We start from the raw sequence: 17545 nt of genomic DNA, 5'->3' as shown, positions 1-17545 counted from the left end.
AAACAGTAGCACACTGTGGTATCCACCCGATATTACCATACCTGTGAATTCTGTTGGTGACAAAGTCACAGGCCCTGCAACTATGACTGTGCCTTGTTCCTCATATCCACAATTGAATGAATTAGAGGAATGCAGCCACATCAGAGGCCATTTGAGAATAAAGGTCGGATTTTTCACCATCCAAATTCACAGACCAGGCTCACATCTCTAATCCCAGCACCTTGGGAAGCCAAGGCAGGAGGATTTCTTGATCCCAGGAGTTTGAGACCAGCATGGGCAACAGGGAGGCCCCATCTCTACAAAAAATTAAAATATTAGCTGGTTGTGGTGGCGCGGGTCTGTAGACCCGCCTACTCGTCCTGGCCGCAGGGCCAGCGTCTCCGGAGCGCCTCCTCCCGCCCTGGGGCTCCCGTGGGAATTTCACCCTCCATTGGAGGCAGCTCAGACCAGGGCTTGTAGACCTCCTTTTGGTCCGTGAATTTATTTATTTTTGAGACAGTCTTGCTCTGTTGCCCAGGCTGGAGTGCAGCGGTGCAGTCACAGCTCACTGCAGCCTCAACCTCCTGGGCTCAAGCGATCCTCCCGCCTCAGCCTCCCGAGTGGGCCTTCCTCCGTGGGAAAGCGTTAAAACGATAGTTAACAGTTGCGTCGGTATAAGGACGAATGCAATTCGAGAGAGATTTATTATTATTTTCTATTTTCTCTTCTGATTTTAACAGAAGTTGGCGTTGAACATTTCCACGCGCCCCGTGAGCGCCGGGCCACGGGGGTCCGGGGCGGCGGGGGGCTGCGGATAGCGTCGGCGCGGGGTCTCCCGGGCGGGCGGGGGCGGGTCTGGGGCTGGCACCGCCCTCCGCGCCCGCTCCTCGCGCTCACAGCGGCCCGCGGGCCGGGCGTCATGGGCGGCCTCTTCTGGCGCTCCGCGCTGCGGGGCCTGCGCTGCGGCCCGCGGGCCCGGGACCCGAGCCTGCTCGCGCGCCCCAGCTCGGGTGAGTGGAGCCGCGCGCCCCGGCGGGGACGCGGGGGGCGGAAGGGGCGCGCGCCGCTCGGCCTTTGTCCGCGCACGTGCGGATCGGGGTCCGACTCCCCCAGAGGCCTCCGGGCGCGGGCTGCGGGGTCCGCCCGAGTTGGGGAAGGCGCCGGCTTGCACCCGCGCACCCCTCCAGGGCCCGCCCGTCTATGCGGCCCCTTCTCGCCTCCCCAGGCCCCAGGCTGCAGGCGCCCGGCGAGTTGGCAGCCTGGGCGGATCCGGGGCGACCGAGGGCCCGGGAGCCCAAGGAAGGCAGAGGCCGGCGGCAGCGCTGGGCGGTGAGGGGGCTCCCGGCCGGGGTAGGGGTGGGGAGCCGCTCCGCTGGGGCGTTCGCTGAAGGCCAAGTTAGGCCAGAATCTGACTGGGACGCCAGGCGCTAAGTCCCCGGCCCCCCCGCAGCTGCCACCTCACAGGACGATCCATGTCCCAGGGCTCCCTCCATCGGCCCTGAAAAGTGAGCCGCCGCCTCCAATGCCCGCACCAGCCGCAGCAGCGCCCCAGGCTACACAGGGCGCCCTGTGAACTGGGTTTTGGGGGAACCAACCAACCAGGGGGTCTTCCTCCCATGGGCTTCAGCCGCCTGCTGAGGTTAACTTTTCCTCTTGGCCTGGCGGGGCCCCTTTGGCTCTGTCCAGCCTTTTTGTGGGACATACAGGGTCTGGGCTCATCTGGAAACCAGGGAGCTGATGCGGAGGGTAGCTTGGCTCTGGAGCAGCCTGGGACTGTGGGAGGGTGAGGACGTCTTCTGTCTCCCTGGCAGCGTCCCCTCCAGTGGAGGACGGCTGGGGCGGAGCTCAGTGCTGACCCTGGGTCTGGAAATGACAGGCCTTGAAACTCCACAGCAGCACCCCGTCTCCTGGCTCGGGCAGGAACCCTGCTACCTTCCCTCTTCAATCTTCAGGCCCCTTTTGTCCTGTTTCCAGGGCTCACCGGTGGGGAAAGTGTGTTTCTCCCTGGTTTCCTGCCACTCCTTCACCTCAAACACAGGGTGGGCTCTGGGTTCCTCCTCACGTGGAAAGTCTGGGCTTCAGACCATGTCTGTCGTCATCCAGAAGGGCTGGAGTCAAAAGAGAGGCTGGAGCTTTGCAAGATCTCCAGACTTCCCTGCGGCCACTGAGCTGGGCTGTGCCTCCGTGGACCTCGCGGTGGTCCCTGAGCTGGGCTGTGCCTCGGTGGACCTTGGGGTGGTGATCCCTGAGCTGGGCAGTGTCTCCCTGAACCTCCAGGCGATCGCGCCATCTCAGGCAGCCTCTGCCTCTGCTGGGAGGAGCCATGGCCCCTGGGAGAGGCTAGAAGCCCTAGGGACACATTGCCTTGGGTGTCCCTGACAGGGACTATCATGGGAGCATTTCTGGCTATGGGCACCATCCTTGTCCGTTCCAGAGTGCTCTGCATAGAGGCAGACACCCTGAAGCCTGGTGACCCCTGGGCTCTGGCAGGGAAACCTGGGTCATGGGGATGTGAAAGGGTGAGGTGTCAGTGCCCCGACCCCTTGCCTTTTAAAGGAGGGCCCTCCTGGACCCGGGAACGGACCCTGGTGGCAGTGAAGCCAGATGGGGTGCAACGGCGGCTCGTTGGGGACGTGATCCAGCGCTTTGAGAGGCGGGGCTTCACGCTGGTGGGGATGAAGATGCTGCAGGTAGTGGGGTTCTGGGCTTGTGGGTGTCCCCGTGGGGATAGGGTTGGGGGACCCTTCTCAGCCTTTTCACATCCCAGCCAGTACCGGGGTAGGGCCCGGCTTTGGCAGTTGAAGGGGCAGGAGGGATCTGTTCTGCAGATGCTGCCCATGCTGGTGTTATCTGCAAGGTGCCTGAGGTCAGGGCATCACAGCTGCTGCGCTAGTGCCCAGGTTTACTCTCTGCGGCTCCTCCTCCTTCCCTCATGCCACCCAGGCACCAGAGAGCGTCCTTGCCGAGCACTACCAGGACCTGCGGAGGAAGCCCTTCTACCCCGCCCTCATCCGCTACATGAGCTCTGGGCCTGTGGTGGCCATGGTACGGCAGGGCAGGGGTGGTGGAAGGGCCTGGGGGTGTGTCTTCCCCCCAGCAAAGGGAGGGGCCCTGGATTGAGCCCAGGGGCCCTTGGTGTTCCCCACTTCTTCCCAACCATTCTCTCTCGCTGCAGGTCTGGGAAGGGTACAATGTCGTCCGCGCCTCCAGGGCCATGATTGGACACACTGATTCGGCTGAGGCTGCCCCAGGAACCATAAGGGGTGACTTCAGCGTGCACATCAGCAGGTACGGGGGTCCTGACACACCGGGCTGCTGCTGGCGACGAGGAGGGCCAGCACTTGGGGTGGCGGCAGATCCACGAGACCTGGGTGTCTTGCTGTGCTGGGTTGAAGCCAGGTGGAACATGACAGCTCACGCTGGTGAGAGCGGTGTTCTCCCAGACCCTCCTGCACACCGGGCAATGAGGCGTTCCCTTCGTGTTGTATGTACCGTGCCATCATTGCCTGACACCCCAAGGGATTGGCACGGGACAACTTGGGGGGAAATGAGGCTCCCAAAAGCTGGGGCCTGGGTGGGTCCACGAGGCTGTAAGAGGCTGAGGCCAGGCTGGAACCCGGTTTCCCAGCTCCACTGTTACTCCTTCCCTGTCTGCAGTCGCAGGCTTGCTCCCCTAGACAGAGGGCAACAGGGGAGCAGCAGATGGTCCCTGGGACTCCTCAGGGTGCACATGAAGCCTGAGCCTCACCTTACTCCTGTCACTGGCACAGGAACGTCATCCACGCCAGCGACTCCGTGGAGGGGGCCCAGCGGGAGATCCAGCTGTGGTTCCAGAGCAGTGAGCTGGTGAGCTGGGCAGACGGGGGCCAGCACAGCAGCATCCACTCAGCCTGAGACTCAAGCTGCCCTTACCACCCCAGCCTCCACGCAGGAACAACTACCTCCGTCAGCAAGAACCCAAGCCCACATCCATACCTGCCTGTCCTAAACCACTTACTTCCCTGTTCACGTCTGCCCCAGCCCAGCCCAGAGGTGTTTCGGCCACCAACTTCAGTGCCTTTCTGTACCCCAAGCCAGCACAAGACTGGACCAATCCGTTTTGCACCAAAGTGCCGGACAGACTTTGTGGTGGTGGTGGGGGGGGTCTTCGCAAGTTATCCTAACCTTTTCTCCAAAGAGGAGGCATTAAAATTCACCGTGCCTAGCACATGGGTGGTACATTAATTATGACTTCCGCCAACTCTGAGGTAGAAATGACGCTTTTATGCAAGTTGCAAAGAGTTGAAGAGTAAAGATGAAGTTTTGCACACCTAGTTCTATAATGTTATTGGATGTATGAGCCAGGCGGGGGTCCAGAGGCCACCAGCCTGCAATCCGGGGGAACCCAAGCTGGGAGCGAGCCGTGCTGTCTGATCCCGCCAAAGGAGGAGCTGCCTTCCCTGGGAAGGGGCAGAAAGGGGCCGGCGGGCTGACGCCATCCAGCGCAAAAAGGGCCTGGCAGCCTTTACTGTGGCGGTGGCGGCTCCATCGCACCCCTGAAGCCGCTGGCCCGCGGGTATGTCCAGTCCAGGAGCGGCCCTGCGTGTTTTCCCCCGTGACCGTGGCGGGCTCCCCTCTTCCAACAGTGGTACAAGCGGGGCGCCCCGTCCCGGGTTCGCGGCATAGCCCCGCCCGGGCCGCCTCCCGGGTTCAAGGGATTCTCCTGCCTGAGCCTCCCAAGTAGCCCAGATTACAGGCACCTGCCACAACACCCGGCTTATTTTTGTATTTTGATAGTAGAGACGGGGTTTCACCATGTTGTCCAGGATGGTCTCGAACTCCCGACCTCGTGATCCGCCCGCCTCGGCCTCCCAATGTGCTGGGATTACAGGTGTGAGCCACCGCGCCCGGCCCCGGACCATTCTTTATTGGCCTCAAAACGGGTCATTTTGGGAAGCGGCGCGGGGCAGGCCGCGCTCCCCATGGTGTTTACGGGGATGCGAACGGGAGCCCAGAGGCTGCGAGTCCGGCCTGGACCCAGGAGCCAGGGGTATCGCACAAGTTCCGCAGGCTCCGAAGGCGGCACTGACGCCGAATACCTGTGAAAAAGACTCGGGGAGGGGACACGCAGAACGCCGGACTTCCGCCGCGGGAACGGGACCCCCCCCTCCCCCCGCCCCGCACTGCGCCTGCACCGCGCCTGCACCTCGCGCGCCGACTTCCAGTCCCAGCAGCCCGCGCGCGGGGGCGGGGCCTCCGGGGAGAATGGGGGAGGGGCGGGGCCTCCGGGGAAAAAATCAGAGGAGGGGCGGGGCGTCCGGGGAGTGGGGCGGGGCTCCCTGTTCCAGGAGCGTTCGCCACTGTGCGCGGGGTCCCGGAGGCCTAGGCAGCTGCCGCCTGCTGTCCCCGCAGTCCTAGCCGCGAGCGTCATGGCCCAGCCGCCGCCCGACGTGGAGGGGGACGACTGTCTCCCCGCGTACCGTCACCTCTTCTGCCCGGACCTGCTGCGGTGAGCGGGGCCCGGGAAGCGGGCGCAGCCTCGGTGCGGCGTCCGGTCCGCGGGCGCGGGCGCCCCCACGTGGTCCCCGTAGCGCCGAGAGGGCCGGCGGGGTCCCCACCGAGGACTAGTGTGTTAGGAAACCTGTCTCGCCTGGCTTCTTTCTTTTTTTTTCTTTTTTCTTTTTTTTTTTGAGACGGAGTCTCGCTCTGTCGCCCAGGCTGGAGTGCAGTGGCGCGATCTTGAGTCACTGCAACCTCCGCCTCCCGGGTTCAAGCGATTCTCCTGCCTCAGCCCGGCTAATTTTTTGTATTTTTAGTAGAGGTGGGGTCTCACTATGTTGGTCAGGCTTGTCTTGAACTCCTGACCTCAGGTGATCCACCCGCCTCGGCTTCCCAAAGTGCTGGGATTTAGAGGCGTGAGCCGCCGTGCCCGGCCCAACCTAGCTTCTTTCTTAACATACAATTTTAGGTTGAAATCATTTTTCCGAAGAACTAGAAGGCCCAGGAATGCCGGGTTTTGCCCAGCAGCTCTTCATTTCCCTGCAAACGCCTTGGTGTTCACATGGGAAGGCAGCCCGGGTAAAGGTCGAAGTCCTCCCTCACTCGGCCAATGGGCGGCTCCTTTTTTTTCTTTTTCTTTTTTTTTTTTTTTGAGACGGAGTCTCGCTCTGTCACCCAGGCTGGAGTGCTGTGGCCGGATCTCAGCTCACTGCAAGCTCCGCCTCCCGGGTTCACGCCATTCTCCTGCCTCAGCCTCCCTGGTAGCTGGGACTACAGGCGCCGCCACCTCGCCCGGCTAGTTTTTTGTAGTTTGTAGTAGAGACGAGGTTCCACGGTGTTAGCCAGGATGGTCTCAATCTCCTGACCTCGTGATCCGCCCGTCTCGGCCTCCCAAAGTGCTGGGATTACAGGCTTGAGCCACCGCGCCCGGCCCTTTTTTTTTTCTTTCCTTTTCTTTTTTTCAATTTGCAACATGTTAAAGTTTTTATTACAAATTTGATCTTTTGCCAGGAGCAGTGGCTCACGCCTGTAATCCCAGCGCTTTGGGAGGCCGAGGTGGGCAGATCACCTGAGGTCAGGAGTTCGAGAACAGCCTGACCAACATGGTGAAACCCAGCCTCTGCTAAAATTACAAAAAATTAGCCGGGTGTGGTGTAATCCCAGCTACTTGGGAGGCTGAGGCAGGAGAATTGCTTGAACCCGGGAGGTGGAGGTTGCAATGAGCCGAGATCGCGCCATTGCACTCCAGCCTGGGCAACAAGAGTGAAACTCCATCTCAAAAAAAAAAAGAAAGTTTTAAGTTATGTTCTCCAAGCAAAGGTATTGACAATTCTTTTTGAGTGTTCTGCAAAGTAAAAAAAAAAAAAAAAAAAAAAAAAAATTTTTGAAACGAAGTCTCACTCTGGGTTCAAGCAGTTCTCCTGCCTCAGCCTCCCAATTCTGCTTCAGTCTCAGTGTGCCCAAGTGGGACTATAGGCACACGCCACCACGCTGGGCTAATTGTATTTCTAGTAGAGATGAGGTTTCACCATGTTGTTTAGGCTGGTCTGCAACTCCTGACTTCAGATGATCCACCTGCCTCAGCCTCCCAAAGTGCTGGGATTATAGGATTATTAATATTTGCGCCCGGCCCAAAATTAATCTTTAATCATTAAGAATAGGAAAGGCAACTTAGAGCTCTGCCCATCCATCTGGTACAATTTGTGCCAGTCATACCGATTAGTACACATTTAATATGTACAAGAAAATCTCTAATAAATAAAAAAGCCATATTATCCTGACCTAGGTTGCTGAATCTCAGGAATCATCTTTGACGTTCATGCCATGCAGGGCTTAGGAGAGAGGAAACTATAACCTCTATCTTGTTTAAACCAGGGTTATTTTTTCTGTCTTGTATCTACTTCTGTCAATTTCTGTCGAAATACTCACTGCAACCTCCGCCTCCCGGGTTCAAGCGATTCTGCTGCCTCAGCCCGGCTAATTTTTTGTATTTTTAGTAGAGATGGGGTCTCAGGCCGGGCACGGTGGCTCAAGCCTGTAATCCCAGCACTTTGGGAGGCCGAGGCGGGCGGATCACGAGGTCAGGAGATCGAGACCATCCTGGCTAACACGGTGAAACCCCGTCTCTACTAAAAAAATACAAAAAACTAGCCGGGCGAGGTGGCGGGCGCCTGTAGTCCCAGCTACCAGGGAGGCTGAGGCAGGAGAATGGCGTAAACCCGGGAGGCGGAGTTTGCAGTGAGCTGAGATCTGGCCACTGCACTCCAGCCTGGGTGACAGAGCGAGACTCCTTCTCAAAAAAAAAAAAAAAAAAAAAAAAAAAAGAGATGGGGTCTCACCATGTTGGTCAGGCTTGTCTTGAACTCCTGACCTCAGGTGATCCACCCGCCTCGGCTTCCCAAAGTGCTGGGATTTACAGTCATGAGCCTGTGCACCAAAATACTCTTTCCCCCACTGCACTTTGCAAGTTTGTTGATACAATTTTTTTCAATTTGCAACATGTTCAAGTTTTTATTACAAATTTGATCTTTTGCACAAAGTTCTTGATCTTGAGCACAAGTTCAAGACCAGCCTGGGCAACAAAACCATACCCCTCTCTAGAAAAAGTAGAAGAAAAATCAGCTGGGCACGATGGCATGCACCTGTAATCCCTGAAGCAGGAGGATCCTTCTAGCCTAGGAGGTCAAGGCAGCAGTGAGCCGTGATGGTGCTACTGCACTCCAGCCTGGATGACGTAGCAAGAATTTGTCTCAGAATAAATATATAAAATACTATAATTTTATGAATTTTCATTTTATTTATTTATTTTGAGACTGTGTTTCGTTGTTGTTGCCGAGGCTGGAGTACAATGGCGTGATCTCCGCTCACCACAACCTCTGCCTTCCGGGTTCAAACGATTCTCCTGCCTCAGCCTCCCAAGTAGCTGGGACTACAGGCACCCACTACCACGCCCAGCTAATTTTTCTATTTTGAGTAGAGACAGGGTTTCACCATATTGGCCAAGCTGGTCTCAAACTCCTGACCTTGTGGCCCGCCCACCTTGGCCTTCCAAAGTGCTGGGAGCCACCGGCCTGGCCCAATAGGGCTCTTCTAACGGAGCCTCCTTTTTTACTCTCAGGGACAAAGTGGCCTTCATCACAGGTGGCGGCTCTGGGATTGGGTTCCGGATTGCTGAGATTTTCATGCGGTGAGACTGCTTTGTGTCCCCTCCCTGCTCCCCGCTTCTCCCTCCCTGGGCCCTGCTGGATGCTGGACCCCTGGAAAGATGCTGGTGGGAGGTAGAAGTCCTCTGCTCATCCACCTGACAGGATCCAGGTGCCTGCCAGAGGGACTGGGGAGGGGTCGAGGATTGCCCTGGGGGGAGTCAGGACTTCGGGGCTCCTACAGGTCAATGGAGATTGTGTGGCTCTGGTCTGGGGCCTGCTGGGACCTCGAGAGTCAGGGCTGTGTCAGGCCCCAGTGCTGGCGCCCTGCAGAACACATTTTTTCTTGGGATGCAATTTTGTGGCTTCAGGCCGGGGTCAGCAACGTATCCCACCTGACAGCGGCTAGAGTTAGGCTGAGGTGGGCGAGAGGGACTCCTCTTCGGTTCCCCTGAGGCTCCTGCTTTTCAGACCAGAAAGGTGAGTCCCACAGGAAGAGATCTGGCCTTTCCACTGGTGGCTCTGTGCTCGGGGCGTCTCAGGACTGAATGGGACATTGCAGCTCCAGTGGGGCCTGCCTAGCAGGGGTAGCTGCCTTTGTGGCTGACGACCGAACGGGACATTGCAGCTCCAGTGGGGCCTGCCTAGCAGGGGTAGCTGCCTTTGTGGCTGACGACCGAACGGGACATTGCAGCTCCAGTGGGGCTTGCCTAGCAGGGGTAGCTGCCTTTGTGGCTATTGTGGGGAAGCAACTCCCAAACCAGAAGAGCGGAGAAATCAAAGAACAAGGCAGACAGATCCCGTTTGTCCCTGTGAGGTGATTTTATTGGGGAATTTATGGGCAGAAGCGTAGTCGGGTGGCTGTGAGACAGGTGTCTCCAAGCTGTTACCCCCAGGCCCAGGGCTTCTGTACCACAGGGAAAGGGTCTTGCTTCAGAGGGAGTGTGTAGGAATTTGTTGAGGATAACATCAAGATTGTTTTGACCTAAAGGCAGGACTTATCTTTGTGCTCTTCTGCAAGAACAGTAGATAAACTGGAAATTGGAAATCATAGCGGCCTTCCTGGAACCGGGGTCCCTAGAGGCCAATGTGGTGGATTTGCATCCATGTGGTCAGGAAGGGGAGTAGGGAGCACCCCGCTTCAGAACGGTCTTCCACACCAGCCCCACAGGGAGAAGGGGGTGGAGGATGTGGGCCCAGCAGGCCCCAGGCAGATGTGTGGGCTGGGCCTCTGTGGCTCAGCGGTCTCTGTACCTGGTGTTTGGGGCAGGGCTGGCAGGCCTGTGCGGTGGGATGTCCCATGCCAGAAACCCCAGGGTGGGCACCACTTGAGGTCCCTCCAGAGTTGCTCAGTCCTGTTCACGCCCCTGTGCCCTCTGCCAGCTGGGCCTTCAGCCCTGGACTGGTACTTCCGCCCGAGAGACTCCTGCCCAGGAGCCGGGCAGACGCTCCCTGGGAGTGCCCCTCGCCTGCACTGTCCTCACACCTGCTTCTGGTTTTGCAGGCACGGCTGCCACACAGTGATCGCCAGCAGGAGCCTGCCACGAGTGCTGATGGTGAGAGGACCTCTCCCGTGGTCCCCTGTGTGGGTGGCTGTGGGCGTGCTGGGCCTGGGCCAGGAGGGTCCAGAGGCTAAGGGGATGTTGGCACCAAAATTTTTTTGTTTTTGAGACGAGAGTCTCGCTCTGTCGCCCAGGCTGGAGTGTCGTGGTGCGATCTCGGCTCACTGCAGCCTCTGCCTCCCAGGTTCACGCCATTCTCCTGCCTCAGCCTCTGGAGTAACTGGGACTACAGGCACCCGCCACCACATCTGGCTAAATTTTGCATTTTTTTGGTAGAGATGGGGTTTCACCATGTTGACCACTATGGTCTCGAACTCCTGACCTCAGGTGATCCGCCCACCTCAGCCTCCCAAAGTGCTGGGATCACAGGCGTGAGCCACTGTGCCCAGCTGGCACCAAAACTTGCACCTCTCCTAAATATGGAGTTTCAGTGTAAGTGGCCAACCAGAGACATCTTTGACTTTTTAAAAATCTAGTTATTGGGTCCTGGAAGGGACCTTCCTGTTTGGGGGTAACGTGGCCCCAAGAAAGATCTCTGGGCTCACCTGGGTTATTTAGGTGGTCTGTGCGTCCCACCCACCGGAGCCCTCAACCTATGAGGAGAGTCTCACCTGTGCCACTGGTCTACGGCAGGGGCAGGACATGGGTGACAGTGGCCTGGAGGGCGATGCAGAGAGAGGATTCTAGGACGGGTGGCAGGTGCAGGGAGAGTGTGGCAGGTCCCCACAAACATCTACCAGGGCCGTGGGTACCTGCAGGCTGTGTGGGGCCCAGCAGCAAACCCAGGGTTCCAGTGGAACCCGGGCGCATTGTCCTCTGCAGACTCCAAAGGCCTTTTCTCCAGGCCGGGGCTGCAGGGCTGCTGTCTGCCTCTTTACCTGGGCTTCTAGGCCGCCAGGAAGCTGGCTGGGGCCACCGGCCGGCGCTGCCTCCCTCTCTGTATGGATGTCCGAGCGCCCCCAGCTGTGATGGCTGCCGTGGACCAGGCTCTGAAGGAGTTTGGCAGAATTGACATTCTCATTAACTGTGAGTCGGTGCTGAGTGAGGGTGGTGGCTTCTCACAGGTTGGTGGTACCGATTGGAGGCCCTAGAACTCTGGTCCTGGGGTGGGGACTGTGCCATGGAACCTAGCTGCCTGCCCTGGGGTGGGCTGTCACCCCTCCAGGTACCTGAGGCCCAGACTCTGTCTCCGGGCCTCTGCCTCTCTGTCTCTCGGTCTCTGTCTCTGGCCCTGTCTCTGGCCCTCTGTCTCCCGGTCTCTGTCTCTCGCCCTGTCTCCGGCCCTCTGTCTCCCGGTCTGTGTCTCTGGCCCTGTCTCCGGCCCTCTGTCTCCCGGTCTCTGTCTCCCGGTCTCTATCTCTGGTCCTCTGTCTCCAGCCCTCTGTCTCCAGGCCTCTGTCTCCAGTCTGATTCCGCTTCTCTGGGTGGCAGCAGGTCAGCACAGCTGCAGTCCAAGTGGACTCCATAATCACGGCTAAATGGCAGAGTCGGGTGCCCTTGTGTCCTGAAATTCCCTCTTAAAAAAAAAGTGATAGCCTTTTTTTTTTTTTTTTTTTTTTTTTTTGAGATAGCGTCTCACTCTGTCACCCAGGCTGGGGTGATCATGGCTCACTTCAGCCTCCACCTTCTGGGCTCAAGCCATCCTCCTGCCCCAGCCTCCTAAGCAGCTGGGACTACAGACGTGTGCCACCACGCCTGGGTAATTTTTGTATTTTTTGTTTTTCGTAGAGATAGGGTCTTACTGTGTGTTGCCCAGGCCGGTCTCAAACTCCTGGGCTCGAGCAGTCTTCTTTCCTTGACCTCCCAAAATGCTGAGATTACAGGCAAGAGTCACCAATAAAATAAAAGCTAGCCTGGCCTAGCTTTGTTTTTGAGACGGAGTTTCACTCTTGTTACCCAAGCTGGAGTACCGTGGTGCAATCTCAGCTTACTGCAACCTCGGTTCAAGTGATTCTCCCGTCTCAGCCTCCTGAGTAGCTGGGATTACAGGCACCCGCCACCATACCTGGCTAATTTTTGTATTTTTAGTAGAGATGGGGTTTCATCACATTGGTTAGGCTGGTCTCGAACTCCTGACCTCAGGTGATCCGCCCACCGTGGCCTCCAAAAGTGCTGGGATTACAGGCATGAGCCGCCGGGCCCGGCCCCCAGCTTTTATTTTTTATCACAGTTTTAGGTTTATAGAATAATTAATAGTACATGGAATTCCATACTCCCACCCACAGTTTTCCCTGTTAACATCTTGCATTTGTTACAATTGATGAACCAACATTGGGTTCACTCTGCAGAAATTCGTTTTGAAAAACATCCTGTGTATTACTTTCCTGGGCTAACAGAGTACTACAACCTGCATGGCTGAAACAACCAAAATATAATCTCCCCCTTGTGGAGGTCAGAACCTCCAAGGGGAAGGTGTTGGCAAAGTTGTGCTGTCTGAAGGCCGCAGGGGAGAGCCTGTTCCTGCCTTCTGCGTGGCTTCTGGTACTGCCACAGTCCTTGGCCCTCCTGGGCTTGAAGACTGTCCCTCCGCTGTCTGCCCGTCTTCACGTGGCGTGTGTGTGTGTGTGTGTCCTCTTCCCTTGTTATACGGATGCTAGTCATTGGATTTAGGGTTCACCCTAATTCATTGTGACTTCCATGTAATTCGATTATCTCTGCAACCTACCCCATTTCCAAACAAGGCCACAGTCAGGGCTTCAGCATGTCTCTTCTCAGGGACGTAGTGCAGCCAGGACACCCATCTTGCTCCGGTCATTTTGGAATTTATCCTAGGGCTTGGGTCTCCTCCCTGTGCCACAGGGCATCTGGACTCCCTCCTGCACCCTCCCCTCCACCCACCTGGCCACCGCCCACCTGGCATCCCTCTCCCCAGGCTCCAGCAGCTCCTGCGGTCTCCCACTCTGCAGGTGCTGCTGGGAACTTCCTGTGCCCCGCCGGCGCCTTGTCCTTCAATGCCTTCAAGACCGTGATGGACATCGACACCAGTGGCACCTTCAATGTGTCTCGCGTGCTCTATGAGAAGTTCTTCCGGGTGGGCGTCCTCCCGGCGGGGGCCTCCCCCTTACGGCCGCCATCTACCGCTCCGCGGCCTCCCCTTTACGGCCGCCCGCTCACCGCCCCGTGGCCTCCCCTTTACGGCTGCCCGCCCACCGCCCCGCGACCTCCCCTTTACGGCCGCCATCTACCACCCCGCGGCCTCCCCTTTACGGCTGCCCGCCCACCGCCCTGCGACCTCCCCTTTACGGCCGCCATCTACCGCCCCACGGCCTCCCCCTTACGGCCGCCATCTACCGCCCCGAGGCCTCCCCTTTACGGCTGCCCGCCCACCGCCCCGCGGCCTCCCCCTTACGGCCGCCATCTACCGCCCCGCGGCCTCCCCTTTACGGCCGCCCGCCCACCGCCCCGCGGCCTCCCCTTTACGGCCGCCATCTACCACCCTGCGGCCTCCCCTTTACGGCTGCCCGCCCACCGCCCTGCGACCTCCCCTTTACGGCCGCCATCTACCGCCCCACGGCCTCCCCCTTACGGCCGCCATCTACCGCCCCGAGGCCTCCCCTTTACGGCTGCCCGCCCACCGCCCCGCGGCCTCCCCTTTACGGCCGCCATCTACCGCCCCGCGGCCTCCCCTTTACGGCCGCCCGCCCACCACCCCGCGGCCTCCCCTTTAAGGCCGCCATCCACCGCCCTGCGGCCTCCCCCTTATGGCCGCCCACTCACTGCCTCAGGCCTTGTGTGTTGCAGGACCACGGAGGGGTGATCGTGAACATCACTGCCACCCTGGGGAACCGGGGGCAGGCGCTCCAGGTGCATGCAGGCTCTGCCAAGGCTGCTGTGGGTATGACCCCCCCTGCCCAGGTCTGCCCACCTGGGTTCCCACTGGGCCCTCTGCTTCCATCCCAGGAAGCCAGCAGTCTCCACGTGAAGCTGAGCCCAGCTTCAGGCAGCGAGGCCGGGCCTTGGCCCTGACCCCCGCAGAGGGCAGAGCGGCCCCTTCATATCCAACTTTCTCCCATGCAGACGCGATGACACGGCACTTGGCTGTGGAGTGGGGTCCCCAGAACATCCGCGTCAACAGCCTCGCCCCTGGCCCCATCAGTGGCACAGAGGGGCTCCGGCGACTGGGTACGGCTCTCAGGGAGCCCAGGTCTCCCACAGATCCTCCCCTGGGGCACAGGGTACCCATGGAAGCTTCCAGAACCTTGGCAGGGGGTATGTTGAAAGCCCTCACGCCTGTAATCCCAGCACTTTGGGAGGCCGAGACAGGCGGAACACGAGGTCAGGAGATCGAGACCATCCTGGCTAACACGGTGAAACCCTGTCTCTACTAAAAATACAAAAATTAGCCGGGCGCAAAGGCGGGCGCCTGTAGTCCCAGCTACTCGGGAGGCTGAGGCAGGAGAATGGCATGAACCCGGGAGGCGGAGCTTGCAGTGAGTGGAGATCGCGTCACTGCGCTCCAGCCTGGGCGACAGAGCAAGACTCCATCTCAAAAAAAAAAAAAAAAGAAAGAAAAGCCCTGTGCTGGTTCCATGGTGGCGACTGTGTTCGGTGTCTGGCCTGATCCTGCTCCATGCTAGGCCTTGGGGACACTGAGTGTGCCCTTGCTGTTCCCACATGCCTCTCAGGGAACGAGCTGGGGGAGAGGGGAGGGTGCTGGGTCTTGGGGCCCATGGGGCCTAAACCTTCTGCTACCCTCCAGGTGGCCCCCAGGCCAGCCTGAGCACCAAGGTCACCGTGAGCCCACTGCAGAGGCTGGGGAACAAGACCGAGATTGCCCACAGCGTGCTCTACCTGGCCAGCCCTCTGGCTTCCTATGTGACGGGGGCTGTGCTGGTGGCCGATGGCGGGTCATGGTTGACGTTCCCAAACGATGTCAAAGGGCTGGCGGATTTCGCATCCTTCTCTTCTAAGCTCTAGGTGAGGTGCCGCTCCCGCTTCTTGGGGTCACCTTTGTCCTTGGATGTTGGTCGCTGCATGGGCAGGTCTCTGCGGGACCCACGGGGCTGGCGTCTCCTTGGTCCCCATCCTGCCGGCCCTGTACCAGCCTGTCCACACGTGGGTGCTGCCCCATGGGGCTGGGCAGGGGGCAGGTGCTGCATCCTACCAGCCCTGCGCCAGCCTAGCCACACGTGGGTGTTGCTCCGTGGGGCTGGGCAGGAGGCGGGCGCTGGGGCGCTTGCTATTCTGTAGTGGCCTCGGCCTCTGTTGGCATTTCTGGCAGGTACTGGGTGGCTGAGGCAGCCAAGTTGTTTTAGGGGGAAGCCGTCCTCAGCCAGCTCCTAAGTTCTGGAACTTCTGCAGGATTCTTCCGACCGCTGCTTCCCTCTGCCTCACAGCCAGGTGGAGAGCACCAGTCTGAACCAGCAATGCCCGCAGCCCAGCCCCTCCTCTGGACACTCAGCTATTTCTGCACTCTCCCTCCCCATGGTCCCAACTCCAGGGCAGGAGCAACTGGACAGTGGGCCCAGCCCGTGGAGCTGCCATGCAGGTGTCTGAGGGCCAGGTGCCACGCAGGTGGTGCGGGTGCAGACAAGATATTGAGATGTCCCCTGCCCCGTGGTCAAGGCTGTCCTGCCTGCCTGAGTCCAGGGCCTGAGGGAGCCACATGGATCCTGAGACTTGTGTTCTCTTGGCTGAAAACACTGAGGTGCTCCCGTCTGTGCATGGCCCATGAGCTGGGATGGGCCTCAGGCTGCCCACAAGGTCCACCCCTCTGTCTCTGCACCACCTGTTTGCACAAACACACTTTGCTACAATCTTGCTAGATAGTGCATTTTCTTAAAAGATAATCTATTTGCTGTGAAAATAAACTGGACTTTGCCAAAGCTTTTAGAAGGAAAAGAGCATTAAAGAGAATTGCTGGTGACCCTGTCATTTATGGGTTGTGTTTCCTTCCTGTCTTTTCTGTGATGTTTTATTATTATTATTATTATTATTATTATTATTATTATTATTACTGTTTTTGAGATGGAGTCTTGCTCTGTCGCCCAGGCTGGAGTGCCGTGGTGCAATCTCGGCTCACTGCAAGCTCTGCCTCCTGGGTTCGTGCTATTCTCCTGCCTCAGCTTCCCGAGTAGCTGGGACCACAGGTGCCCGCCACAACACCGGGCTAATTTTTGTATTTTTAGTAGTGATGGGTTTTCACCTTGTTAGCCAGGATGGTCTTGATCTCCTGACTTCATGATCTGCCCACCTAGGCCTCCCAAAGTACTGGGATTACAGGCATGAGCCACTGCGCCTGGCCTTATTTTTTATTTTTTTTTGAGACAGAGTTTCGCTCTTGTTGCCTAGGCTGGAGTGCAGTGGCGCGATCTCAGCTCGCTGCAACCTCCGCCTCCCGGGTTCAAGCGATTCTCCTGCCTCAGCCTCGCTAGTAGCTGGGATTACGGGTGCCCGCCACCATGCCCGGCTAATTTTGTATTTTTAGTAGAGATGGGGTTTCATCATGTTTGCCTAGGCTGGTCTTGAACTCCCAATCTCAGGTGATCCACCCACCTCGACCTCCCAAAGTGCTGGAATTACAGGCGTGAGCCACTACGCCCGGCCTTCTGTGACCTTTAGAACTCTTCCTGCCTCATGCTGGAAGCCCGAGGTTACAGGCAGGGTCCTGCTCCCCTGGCAGAGGCTGCATGCTCAGATGCAGCCGACACTGAATGTTGGGCCCACATTCAGGACTCCAGCCTGGGCGACAGAGCGAGACTCTGTCTCCTAAAATAAATAAATTCAAAATAGTGCATCGGCCAGGTGTGGTGGCTCACGCCTGTCATCCAAGCACTTCAGGAGGCTGAGGTGGGCGGATCACCTGAGGTCAGGAGTTCGAGACCAGCCTGACCAACATGGAGAAACCCATCTCTACTAAAAATACAAAATTGGCTACGCGCAGTGGCAGGCGCCTGTAATCCCAGGTACTCTGGAGGCTGAGGCAGGAGAATCGCTTGAACCCTGGAGGCAGAAGTTGTGGTGAGACAAGATCACGCCATTGCACTCCAGACTGGGCGACAAGAGTGAAACTCCATCTCAATAAATAAATAAATAATAAAATAAAGAATAAACAGTGGCTGAGGGCTGGCCTCACCTGATGAATGTGGTCACTCGAAAAGCCGCTGTGAGCTAGGAAACAGGCTTCTTCTAGAAAATGTGTCAATAGACCATCCATCACAGGTTTCTGGCTGGCACCGACCAGTGTGGCCGTGAGCCACACACACCCTGCTACTAAGTTCTCAGCAGGTTCCTGAGTTCCTTCCAGTGACCACACAGGTCTCAGGGCCCCTCTCTGGTGCCAGGGAAACTGGGAAACCTCAAAGGCAGCTGGGAAGTGCCAGACTGCACCTGACAGGTATTTGTACAAGCAAGAATGAGAAATATTCGCCAGAAATGAGAAGA

General features: G+C 58.1%; 2 protein-coding genes across 6 annotated transcripts; both read left to right on the top strand.

The window, feature by feature from the left end:
- The first annotated feature begins 389 nt into the window (after positions 1-389).
- Positions 390-4290, top strand: NME4 (NME/NM23 nucleoside diphosphate kinase 4). Of its 3 annotated transcripts, none has more exons than XM_030925251.1 (5): positions 390-749; positions 2536-2669; positions 2923-3024; positions 3155-3267; positions 3750-4290. In XM_030925251.1, the coding sequence occupies exons 2-5, from the start codon at positions 2655-2657 to the stop codon at positions 3871-3873; spliced, it is 354 nt and encodes a 117-aa protein (XP_030781111.1). In that variant the 5' UTR covers positions 390-749; positions 2536-2654; the 3' UTR covers positions 3874-4290. The 3 variants fall into 3 exon arrangements, with proteins under 3 accessions (XP_030781111.1, XP_030781110.1, XP_010380144.1); XM_030925250.1 differs by lacking the exon at positions 390-749 and adding an exon at positions 847-989; XM_010381842.2 differs by lacking the exon at positions 390-749 and adding an exon at positions 1155-1308.
- Positions 4291-5280: 990 nt separating this feature from the next.
- Positions 5281-16032, top strand: DECR2 (2,4-dienoyl-CoA reductase 2). Of its 3 annotated transcripts, none has more exons than XM_010381837.2 (9): positions 5281-5467; positions 8576-8644; positions 10105-10156; positions 11053-11188; positions 13069-13193; positions 13904-13997; positions 14180-14284; positions 14862-15079; positions 15499-16032. In XM_010381837.2, the coding sequence occupies exons 1-8, from the start codon at positions 5388-5390 to the stop codon at positions 15077-15079; spliced, it is 879 nt and encodes a 292-aa protein (XP_010380139.1). In that variant the 5' UTR covers positions 5281-5387; the 3' UTR covers positions 15499-16032. The 3 variants fall into 3 exon arrangements, with proteins under 3 accessions (XP_010380139.1, XP_010380138.1, XP_010380141.1); XM_010381836.2 differs by having other exon boundaries at positions 15464-16032; XM_010381839.2 differs by having other exon boundaries at positions 15384-16032.
- Positions 16033-17545: the final 1513 nt, after the last annotated feature.

Source organism: Rhinopithecus roxellana, chromosome 20 (assembly GCF_007565055.1).
Source record: "Rhinopithecus roxellana isolate Shanxi Qingling chromosome 20, ASM756505v1, whole genome shotgun sequence".
Lineage (NCBI taxonomy): Eukaryota > Metazoa > Chordata > Mammalia > Primates > Cercopithecidae > Rhinopithecus > Rhinopithecus roxellana.
Note: the sequence above shows the minus strand (reverse complement) of the source record. Positions and strands in the feature narration are given on the sequence as shown.